The 12,029-nt window shown below is 48.8% G+C and overlaps 1 protein-coding gene across 1 annotated transcript; it reads right to left on the bottom strand.

The window, feature by feature from the left end:
* Nucleotides 1-457: 457 nt before the first annotated feature.
* On the bottom strand, nt 458-8,352 carry LOC122172166 (kazal-type serine protease inhibitor domain-containing protein 1-like). Its single transcript, XM_042840345.2, has 4 exons — nt 7,318-8,352; nt 5,507-5,667; nt 5,033-5,180; nt 458-4,240 (listed from the first exon to the last, which is right to left on the bottom strand). Exons 1-4 carry the CDS (start codon nt 7,838-7,840, stop codon nt 4,143-4,145), a joined length of 930 nt encoding a protein of 309 aa, XP_042696279.1. The 5' UTR covers nt 7,841-8,352; the 3' UTR covers nt 458-4,142.
* Nucleotides 8,353-12,029: the final 3,677 nt, after the last annotated feature.

Here is a 12,029-nt window from a genome sequence, read left to right as displayed (position 1 = left end):
AGTAGAATCCCAAACCCAGTTGAAACCGCCAGGGGGATTTAAGGAGGCAGAATAGAATAACAGATTTGGTCAGGACACCAGGGTTAATGCAAAAGGCCAGATTCTGATTTCAGTTACATCAGTGTAAAACTGGAATGGCTCCATCAACTTCAGTGGAGCTATTCTGTATTTGCCCTGGTATAACTGAGATCAAAGTCTGGCTCCATGACTCTTAGGGAAAGTGCCATGGGATCTTTAACAGCCATAACTGCTCAGGACTTCCATCTGAAGATGCCCCAATGATTATTCCATGCAGCCCCCAAACACACAGCTTTGTTTCTGCAAACAAATTCCAGAGGCGCTGTATTTTACAGGGACAAGAAAACTGACACTGAAATAACTCCGCTTGGAGAAAGCACGCTGAAGGCACTTTGGTTTATTTAGAGTGATGCTCAGAGATGCTGTTTCTCTTTCCATCATTTCGCTAGTATACCGAGCACCCTATGAATAGGATCCATACTTCACCAGATGGCTCATCCAGAGATATCAGAGCCATGACATTCCAGGTGTCTGTGGACTATCCAACCTGCATCCCTTCCCTGGCATATTGAGCATCCTAGGAATATCTGAGCGGAATCTCTTCCCCCTGCTGGGCACCTGGGGGACTGAAGATTTGTACCATCTTGTTAGCAGATTACACAGCCAGATGCTATCTGAGCAGTATGCTTTTGCTGGCAGATTGGACAGCTGAGGTATGCTCATCCCATGCCATTGCATTGGCACATTAGGCATCAGGTGAATATATCTGGTTCCATGTTGTTTCAACCACACTGGGGGCATCTGTAATATTTCTGAGCCACACTGATTCTCTGGGAGCATGGGAAGCTGGGAAGTATGTGGTCCACATTCCCTCAACATCCGGATGGCTACCCAGAGACTATCAGACTGGAACCGCTTCATCAGTATATTGCTAAATCCCAAGAATATCAGATCTATACTCCCTTCACTGGGACACAGGGCAACCTGAATACTGAACTTTCCAATTTGCTATTTGCTGGGGTGGAGGGAAGGACTTGCACTGCAGACCTGATGCTTCTTTGGCATATTTCATTTTAACTTGAAACACAGATCGGGCCGTGGGATGAGAGACCATCACCATCAGGCCTGAATCCCCAAGCTCAGTTACAGATCCAAATCTGAGCTTTCCCAAAATTTGGGGACATGTGAATCCAGTGTCCACGTTGGGTCCACTGCAGCCTGCAGATCCAGATCATCTCTAACATTTCGGCAAGTTTGGCTCGAGGGTAGCTGTTCGGCCCATTTGTAGTTAAGCTAAATGAAATTAAACCGATCGTATTTTATTATTTCAATCACTTTATTTCTAATAATAATTATAATAATTTTTGCATGATGTGCTCGGTCTACAGAAAAATATAATCCCTGCTGAAATGGGGCACTGGCACTTGAAAGTCGTGTGACAGGCCAGTTACTCTGTTCCAGGTGTTTGGAATAACAGAAGTAGCCATTGGGCAAGAGGGAAACGGTCTTGGGGAGCAATCATGGGTGGGAGAGGGAAAGTAAGTGCCCATCCTAGACCACTGTCCCTTTAAGCCCAGCTGTGGGTCACACAAGGGCCATAATCTCGATTTGCTGCCATTCTTCCAGAGCTTCCTCCATGAGGCACAGCAGCAGGCAGCATACCTGCTCCTGTTCTGCCTGGGGGGGGTCCTGAATTGGGATGAAGGGCTGGGGAAAGAGGAGATGGCGCCTGGGATGGGGAAGTGTTATCCAGAGATTCCAATGAGTTCAGACCAGTGCAAGGGTCTTTGCAATGGACATTTCAGATCTGGGGCTTTTCAGGGGGGGTACCAGGCTGTAATTCACATCAACACACCCTCTTCCCCAAGAACGTGGAAGGGGCCGTGATTGCCCAAGAAGTACTCGTGTGGGAGCACCTTGTGCCCGTCCTAATATTATACAGGGGATTTACTGCAAAGACCTTTGGCAAGCGAGCACTCACATGCTCTCGCAGTTAGAGCAGGGAACTGGGACCCAGGACTCCTGGGTTCATAGAAGAGACCTATGCAGGATTCTTCCCTATTGCCTGTTTTCTAGAGTTTAGTCCTAAATATCCCAAGTGATGGAGTTCCCAAACCACCTTACGGATCTCACCATCGGGAAGGCTGTCCTGATAGTCCCTTTCCTAGTACCATTACTTGCATTCCAAGCTCTTTGAGGCAGGGACTGTCTCTTTGCTATATACAATGGGACTGCGGGCTCTCAGGCTACTGCAAAACAAATAATAACTGTTATCCCATTCCTCCTAGTTAATCCCGAATCACCATAAATAACCCTTCTCCTTTCTTGGAGTTCACAGCCTTCCGATAGTGACAGGCTGTTACCACGTCCCCTTTCAGTCATTGCTTAGCTAAACTAGATGGATTTAGCTCTTTTAATCTTTCCTCACCTCCTTGATCATCCTTGTCATTCTTCTCTGAACTCCTTCCAGTCTGTCAATGTGCATCTGGGAATGTGGTGCCCAGGACTGAACATGATATTCCAGATGTGGTTACCCCAGAGACATCAGACGCCAGAACTTGCAGCAAGCCTCAGCATCCACAGCTGGGTCCAGGTTTTCAGAAGAGCTTCAGCTCCTGCTTAAGCACCTAATTAAAGGGCAAGCTTTTCTGACAATGAAACCTGGCCCACAGAGGGGGACTAATGCCTCTCTGCTCATGACTGCATGACCTTGGGCAAGTCACTTACTTGCCCTCCCTGTAACTCAGTTTCCCCATCTGTAAAATGAAGATAATGATATGAGGCTGAAGGCTAATCAGCTAATGTTTGCAATGGGCCCTGATGGAAGGCACCAGAGCCAGGCAAAGTGTTATCATTGCAAGAATCCACAGGAGATCACATTCCCTCACCAGCTGGACATAACTAGGAATGAAATTCTTTGGAATCATTTAAAATATACATGAGACCCAGGCTCTTCTCTACCCGGAAACAGGCTGTTATTTATACCCTCGCTGCAAATAGGATATAAACCGTTACAGGTCTCATAGGAAGCATCTTTCACAGCTAATCATTTTCTTTCCTTGAGTGCTTGCAAACCAGATACAGCCCCCTTTCAACTAGGTGCTCCACTCTCCAGTCTGTTCTGTTCCCTTGCTCCCACCCCCATCCCTTCCACCCTCTGCATCCTCTGGCAAGAGGAGAGCCCAGGCTGCATTAGGATCCTGCAGCCGCTGGGACAGGCTTGGGTACAGTCCTGCTTCCGATGCACTGCAGGGGGGTGCAGAGAACTTGTGCACCTGCCTAAGGTTTCCCTGAAATGCATCCAGCTCTGATCTTCTCCCCCGTCTCCCCCTGGCTAGCTTAGAGGGAAATCTTGCCAACTGTGCTCCCCAGCACTGCACGCACATCATTTTTTGTTCCCCTACAACCTAGCCCTTACCATCCCTGGAGCACTGGAGCATCTTTACAACTGTAACCTCAGCAGCACTCCCCTGCTCCCCAGCAGAATGTGGAGCATTAAAATGAAGGCCCTGAGTGACATTTACCTGTGTACAGAAGGTGAGAGAAAGCCTGTGCTTCTCTTAAGCACAGCCCTCGTGCTGGCCCTTTGCACAGCAGGGACTAAGTGAGACTGAAGCGATGCCCAGGCTTTGTGTTGACCCCACTACACAGAGTGGAATTTCACTCCTCACCACATTGCGCAGTAGCTCTCCAGGGTTCTCTAGAGGACAGCTGTGTTACTGCAGCGTTCAGTAGCAGTAAGTGCATCTAGTCAATGTCCATTTGGCTCCTTCAGTCAAATGGCCCCTTTGATCTCTTTGAACACCACTGCCTGAATGAAGGGTACGGGGTTAAGGCATGCTAGGTAGGGGCACTTCCTAACCCTCAGGAGTCTGTTTACCCATTCCCCAGGCAAGCCAGTAGCAGGAGAGTCAGCTTTGGAGCTTCTTGCCCATATCCTAATGTCCTTCATGAGAGACCTGGCCCATGGCTGTTGGCATCACAGGATCCAGGACATCTCAGCACCAGCCAGAGGAAGCTGGAAAAGCCCTGCCCTCCAGGCTCATTTGCTTCCCCTGTCTTGACGCGGCCCATTCTGATTTCTGCAACAGGGTCAGTTAGCTGGGGACAGGGATGGCACCACATTAGTAATAATCAGAGTAATCCTCCTCTTCCTCGCTGGCTGTGGGAGCCTCTTCTCCTGGGTTCACTGGGGAGCTAAACAGGGAAGGGGGAGCAGCTTCTGCAGCAGGACACACAGGGCGGGGAAGAGGGATAAAGGAAAGGGAGAGGCAGGATCAGTGAAAGGGATAAGAGAAGCCCAGGTGGGCTCTGTAGCAATTGTTCCAGTTTCTGCCTCTGCCCATAGCATAGCATCTTGGGAGGGTGTTTCTGACCCAGGCCTTTCCCCACTGAATGCCATGCAGCGGACATGAGACTAGCCCCTGCCTCTGGCTCACAGGGGAGCTCTGCAGACTGTCTGCACATGGGCTGGCACATCCCGAATCTCTCTCCCCCTCCACCTCTCTTCCTCTGGAATGAGTGGGACAGGGGCCCAGCCTCAGATCTTATTATTTCACCTCCAGTTTCCCCTAAAAATGGGGACAGAGCCAAGGATTTCATTGCAAAAGGCCTCCTTCCCTCCCTCCCAACCTCCCTTTCTCCCTCTTTCTGTCCCCCTTCCCTTTATCCCTGATTGCCTTCATCTCGCTCCCCCTCCTCCTTTCTCCCTGTGTCTACCCCTCCCCTCTCCACCAACTCTGCCGGCGTAACATGGTGTTTTCCAGGGAATATATCAGATCTCCTGCCCGATGGTTACACGGATGCAACTCAGTTGAAGTCAGCTGAGCTGCCCGGGTGTAACTGAGGGCAGCCTAAACTTGCCCTGGCATACGAAGCCATGACAACCAACATTTCATTGCAGCCTTTGATTCTTTGGGTCAAGGATGGAGCTTGGGCCCTTCAGGAGGCCTCATACTGAGAGCGTGAGACTGTTTCCTTGCACGCACACAAAGTGAGCAGGGACACAGGGTACCTGCACTGGCGACAAGAAGAGTAGCTTTGGCAGTGGCATTGCCCAGCTTGTTGTGTGCAATGCAGAAGTAGGTGCCTCCATCCGCCTTCCTCACCCCTTCAATCTGCAGCCAGCTGGACAGCTCGTATTTCAAAGGGCCACCCCTGGACTGAGAGCAGGAAGAGAGATAGGGCAAATGAGTCCCACAGTCGATTGCCAAGCTGGGCCGTTCAGGAAAATGCACACACCCAGAGGGCCTCCAGCTCTCACCGAGCGTGGAGGAGACTCACCGAGATGGAGATAAGTGTGTGATGCACCAGGGCAGAGGTGCATGTCAGGGTCATTCACGAGGGCTGAGCTGAGTTGGGATCATTCACCTGAGCGGAGCTGAGTCAGGGTCATTCACCTGCATGGAGCTGCCTCAAGGACCCTCACCTGGGTGGAGCGGAGCTGGGGGACCCTTTGCCTAGGTGGGGCTGTGACTGTGTCACTCACCTGGATGGAGATGTGAGGATCATCTCCAGGTAGAGCAAATTCTTCTTCATCCTTCCTCCATTCCACGAGGGCCATGGGGTAGGCAAAGACCTCACACATGAAGATCACATCATGGCCCGACATGTTTACCTGGTCTTGGGGATGGTGCTTGATCTGGGGAACTGCACAGAATCCAGACAAAAGGCCGAGGATTGTAGAAGCTCAGGAGGTCAGAACCTAACCCGCCTCCATCACCAGACAGAAATGAACCTCCCCTAACCAGAATCATACAGGCTGCTGCAGGAAGCCTGGCAGAGATTTAAATAATCAAAGCATCTTATTAAGCAGCAGCTACTCCTATCCTATTTAACCACTCACTCTGCCTGGTCAGTCTACATGGCTAGGAGATAACACAAGTCACCTTATATTGTAATGAGTGCGGCAATGAACCACGCCCTCTGCCTGATCCCAGCCCACCGTATCAGAGAAAACAGACAATGTGAGAAATACACTGAATTCATTGTTGATTTTAGGTGTCATTGATGGGTCTGAGCCACAGAGTTCGGATTCGGATCCAGGTTGTAATTTCCCTGAAATCTGGGAGCGATCAGATCTGCGATTTGGCTTTTGGCCCATCTCTAGCCATTAATAATAATCACTACCATTAGCTTGCATTTCTCTAGAGCCTTTTATCCCAAAGGATCCCTGTGCTACAGGCAACTCTTACACACAGAAGTAGCCCCAGGGAAGTCAGTGGGAAAACTTGCATGAGTAAGGGCTAGTGTTGGTGTGAGTAAGGGTTGCAGTTGGGCCTTCTGTCCCTAACCCCCACATATGATACATACAATACATATGGAGCAAATACACATGTGGCGTATACATAACCACATTTTAAAGTGCCATATCCCCAGCTGGGGTAAATCAGCACCTCTCCAATAACTTATCTCAGCTGATGATCTGACCCCATATACTTATGTACAGTACATATGTATGTTATCTACTTATGGTACATACAGATATACACAGTACATACATTCACATATGGAACATACATATAGTACTAATACAATATACCTATGGTACATGCACATATACAATAACATGGCACATAAGACACTGTGTACATATATCCATATGGTACTTGCATACTATATAGATAGATAGATAGATAGATAGATAGATATACAAACAATACATATGGACCATATATACGGTACACACACACGGTACATACATAAATCATAACTGGAGTGCAGCTGCCTGTGCATGGGATAGTGAATGGATGTGTTCGATTTTCATGTACACATGCACCTGAATATTCTCTCTGCCCAACCTCCTTTCATTATACATCAGCACCTGAAGGAATCCGGCTCTGGCTTTTAAGGCACGCCTGGGAGGGGGTTGGGGAGCTAGCTCACAGGGGAGCCCAGCACACAAGGAAACCTGATTTGCAGGACAGCTCTGAAAGCCCTTTAGGACACTCAAGTCCCCTGATCTCTTGTGCGGATTGATCAAGGAAGGAGGTGAAAGGGTTTGCTGGCAGAAGGAGAGATTGAGAGGCTCCACCTGCCCAATAACAGCCTTGCTGAGAGGCCCAGAATGCTAAAGACATCCCTGAAGGGCCCTCCCAGCCATCCAAGCGGTCCAATGATAGACACCTGGCCAATTGAATCTGGCCATGGCTTGGAGGATTAGATAACTCCTGTGTCGTTCTTCACCTCACCCCAGGTATGCTAGAAAAGTGGCTGGATCCCTCATCTATCCCTGGGACACCTTCCCCCTCCCAGTCTCTCCCCAAGCAGCAGAGGGCAAACAAGGAGGTGGGCCATTACCTGCTTGGCAGGGCCCATCACTGGTGATGCTGAGGTTCCACTTCTCTCTCTCACGCACGGCCTCCTGGAACTTGCAGATGTTCTGGTAGGTGATGTGATCAGAGCCACACACGGCCCCCTGGGACCTGCACACACATTGCGGCTTGGGGATCCCCCCATAGCCTAGCTCCTGGATGTCTAGCTGGCACTCCAGGTGCTCTCCACACCTCCCATAGAAGGTGCCACTGCCATCCAGGTCGCAGGGCTGCCCCTCGGCATTCCCGCATTCCAGGCAGCAGCCGCAGTGGTCACGCACCAAGCCTGCTGGGCAGGCTGTGGCTCTAGGGCACAGCTGTGGCACACACTGGCACTGCCCTTCTGCACCCTCTTCTGCCCATGTGAGTCCGGTGGGATGCGGCAAGCAGGAGGCTCCATGGAAGGACCAAGCCAGACCCATCACCAGCAGTAGCAACATCCTGCAGACTATCTCTGGGAGTCTCTTCTTCCCTGCAAGGAACAGGGCACTACGTCTCCTCTGACCCATTTGGAAGCGTGAGCTGGGTGCAGATGGAGCCCCATGTCCCGATCCTCTTGTTTTCACTCAGAGCTGAACACTAATAACTCCAGCAGCATGAGCTGCCCTCCTCTCCCCGCCCTCTTCTCACACCCCCATGGCAGGCAGGCTCTGGTTTCAATCAACAGACAGGACAGAGGACAAGAGGAAAGAGGATGTCTTTGGAGGGATCCAATCCAGCCCTGGCTGGGCTCCTCCGGAGACCATCTGTGTCCCACAGATGCTTCCCATTAAGAGTTGCATTGCAAAGGGAGATAAATGCAAAAGGATCTTGCCTTGTCTTTGTAGTCGGCTGCAGGAAGCACATGGAAAGGCCTGCTTTCTCCTCGGTCTCTCCTCCTCTCCAGTACTCTGCATTTATCTTTTTGCTCTTTCACCCTCACTCTTATCCTGTCGTCCTCTTTATCTATATATGGCAATAAGAGCTATATAGAGATAAAGCTCCTTGTAGACTTTGTCCAGGTTTTTCAGCCATCCTATAGACTTCTATAGCAGGGACAGAATTCGCTATTCAGTCCTAGCGGAGGGATTCACAACACCTATAGAAAGGTGATCTATCCAGTTCTATGGGACTTTCCCCTAAAGGTTCTCTGTAAAGGTACGCCTACCCTTGGAGCTGGGGGCACAATTCCCAGCCTAAGGAGACATGCTCACGCTAGCTCTGATTGAGCTAGCACGCTGAAAAGAGAGTGTAGCCAACGTGGCATGAGCGGCGGGATGGGCTAGCTGCCCTAAGTACATGCCTAGGTGCTGGGCTGGGGATGTACTCAGGGCAGCTAATCCATCCTGCCGCCCATGCTGCTATAGCTACCCTCTGTTGTTAGCGTTCTAGCCGGATGAGAGCTCACACAAGTGTGTCTCCTTGAGCTGGGAATCACACCCCCAGCTCCAAGTGTAGCCAGACCCTAAAAGTATTACCGCATTCTCCTGTAAGCTCCCAAACCCTACAAGTCTCCAACCTGTCTCATTCTGGTATAAATCAGGAGCAGTACCATTGGGATCAAGGGAGTTACACTGGTGTAAGGGAGATCAGGACTAGGCCTCAGCTCTTGCATTAGTGACAGAGTGCGGTTGGTGAAACACTGGAGTATTTTAAAGAAGCAGTGGGGTTTTCTCTTTCTGTCTCCTCCCTTTATCTTTCCTCCTCTCACCCCCCTCTCTTTCCTTCGGATCCCTTCCCTCTCCCTCACACTCCCTATGGCCTGATTGTGATTCACTACCACACTGATTAGTACCTTACTCCACAAGCAGTGTCACTGGCTCTATAGGGGCTATTCCTGGCACAAAGTATTATTCCCTGTGCATAAGGGCAACCTGTTTCCTTTCTTTTTTCCAACCTCCCTTCCTCATTGATTCTTCCTTTCTCAGCTGTCCCTACTTTTCTGAGATCTCCCCCAGCCCCAGGAGTCTCCATAGCCTATCTTGTCTTCGCAGATGCTAAGCCCAAGGTTGATTCACTGCTGTATGCAGCCACAGAGCAATCCTGGACCTTCCACCTCCAAACACAGCCCAGCACAATCCCTGCGGGGAAGGGAGAAAAATCCTCCCTCCGCTTGTATTTATCTCTGCTGATCAGTTGTGCAGGTGGCACCCTCAGAGACAGCAGGTGTGACTGTGACAGCTTGCCTGACGGAGTCTAGCAAGCAGCTGTTCTTCCTTTCCTGGAGGCAGCACTGTGCGTTCAGCCCCTGGCCTCCATTCTAGCTTTTGTTTGGAATGCGACTTGATAATTGAGGCCAGACTCCTTCCTGCTGAGCTGCTCAGATCAAAGGGGAAATTTACTTGCCCTTCACTTTGCTTTGACTTTCCCAGATTCCTTTTCAAGTTCCTGCTGGCCCCAGATCAAGGTCATTTGGGCAGTTTGAGTGATCATAGAGCGCTTTCAAGAAGGAAAGACAGCTGGATGTGGGGCTGCTCTATTCTTTGGAGAATTTTCCAGGAAGAAAGTATAGGGAAAGGAGATAAACTGGTGGAAGGGAACTACTCTCTGTGTCAGTTGAGGCAAGGATTGTAGGTACAGGCAGGCTGGGTGGTACTGAGTTAAAAGTGCTGAGATCTTTCATCGTTGGTGGGCTATGTTCAGAGCTAGGAAGATTTCTGGGGCTGGCAAGAATGCAAAAGGTCAGAGCTTATTGTTGGGGGTACCACAGCCCGTATGTCAGATCTACAAACTCTGATGATCAAAGTCTTCATCTCACCTTCGCCCACATACATCATATACCTGTGCTCACTGCTTCCAAGCTCCTATTCTGCCCACGCATGCCCTGTAAACCTGACATGAGACAGAAAAGAGATACCAAGAAGGAAGTTAAAATAGAGTTGCAACTACTGCTGTCTATTCGCAGGGTGCCTGCCGTGATGGGTCTATAAATGCCGTGCAATGAAGAGCAAATACAAAGCATTTCAAACCTAAAAAAACAGCCAGACAAATAAAGCACCTGGCTACATAGCAAAATCATGCCACAACCCTGCAACAAAAGGACTCTCAACTCATTAGAGGGAGGGGGAAATAGAAAAGGGAGGAGATGCACTTGTGAAAGTGGCATAAAACAAGGAAGGGGTGAAAGTCTGATCCTTTGCTGTACCTCTGAGTTGTGTATATGGCATCTGGATACTGTGTTGTTGGGATAGATAGATAGATAGATAGATAGATAGATAGATAGATAGATAGATAGATAGATAGATAGATAGATAATCTGTTCCTAGGACATGAGGCTAGGATTTGTTTTGTTTGCCTTTTGCTTTAAAAATTTGAGACTTAGCTAAAGCTGCATGCAGCTCAGAGTTGGGGGCTAAAGGTTAATACATAGTACAGGGTAAAGCCAACATTTTCAGTAATGGCCTCTGATTTGGAATGCCCAATGTGAGATACCTCCTGGACTCCAGTTTTGATGAGTACCCACAGCTCCGACTCAAATGACTGTGGGTTGTAAAGGCTCAGCCCCTCTACAGCTCAGACCCAAGATGTCTCAGATTAGGCACCCAAAATTAGTCACCTAAACTTAGAGGCTGTGTGTGAAAATTTGGCTGCAAGCAGCCACTCCCCAACATCTTCCCTGAGCTCCTTTTCCCAGTGAGTCCTGTGCTGGCACCATGAGCTTCTGCACTCTTGAACATGGTCGCCCGGAAGTTCCCGATGTTAATTCATTTATCAGGAGCCATATAGTTCTCTACCTATTGTTGCATCTTGGTCACTGCATGAGACAGTGCCTCTATTCAAAAGTACAAAGGTTGGTTTAAAAGTAATACAATATATATAGTACACAATCAGCAATAACCCAAATACGATTAATACATTTAATGATACAATTTAGATATTAGCAGCCAAGCATTCGGGTACATCACTCATGGAAAGTTATACAGGGAGTTGGTTGTGGAAAGCAAATATATGAATGAGTGAAGATTGTCCTGCAGTAATTGAGAATTTAGGATAGGTTGTCCATTAGAAAATACAATCCATCAGGGAAATGTTTCCATCCACCGCTGTCATCTATTCCTTCCCCAGGTGAGAATGTTGACTAAATACTACAAACATCTTGCATCATAGCCGATATTCAATCTGGAACCATGAGGGGGCACCAAAGTTTGCATCATCCCTGTCTGTGGAGTCATAATTTGGTTGAAACTAGCGAATGTGTGTGTGTTGGGCAAGGGGGAAATGGGAAGGAGAATAGGGCAAATTAAAAAGTAAAAATCTCCTTTCTTTCCATGCATGCCGTCTCTGGTGCTGATAAAGATCCTGAAATGCTTGGCATGGTAATGCCATGTGCTTAAATGAATAGACAGAGAGATGGTATCAGCCAGGCTAGGCTCACAACCAGCATGGCAGAGGTAATGTCTCTTGGATTTATAATGACTTCAGAAACAAAACTGCCAGCTGGTCATCTGATTTTAGGTAGAGGAGCGGTTCTAAGGGGTGTAGATGTATGGTACTTTATAAATAAACAGCAACCAACAAAACAACAATGATAATAGAGATGTTTCCATATGAAGCAATATGCAGTTTGGATTGGAAATTGCCAGTCACAATTAAGATGTCTCATCAGAGCTGTGTATGGCCTCAGGACCGAAAAAGCAGCTGGGTCCTGTAAGTCAGGATAGAGGAGCAATGTAGGGCTGGATAGCAAGGGGAAGAGGAGTTGTACTGTACTGGGTTTGG

Source organism: Chrysemys picta, chromosome 2 (genome assembly GCF_011386835.1).
Source record: "Chrysemys picta bellii isolate R12L10 chromosome 2, ASM1138683v2, whole genome shotgun sequence".
Lineage (NCBI taxonomy): Eukaryota > Metazoa > Chordata > Testudines > Emydidae > Chrysemys > Chrysemys picta.
Note: the sequence above shows the minus strand (reverse complement) of the source record. Positions and strands in the feature narration are given on the sequence as shown.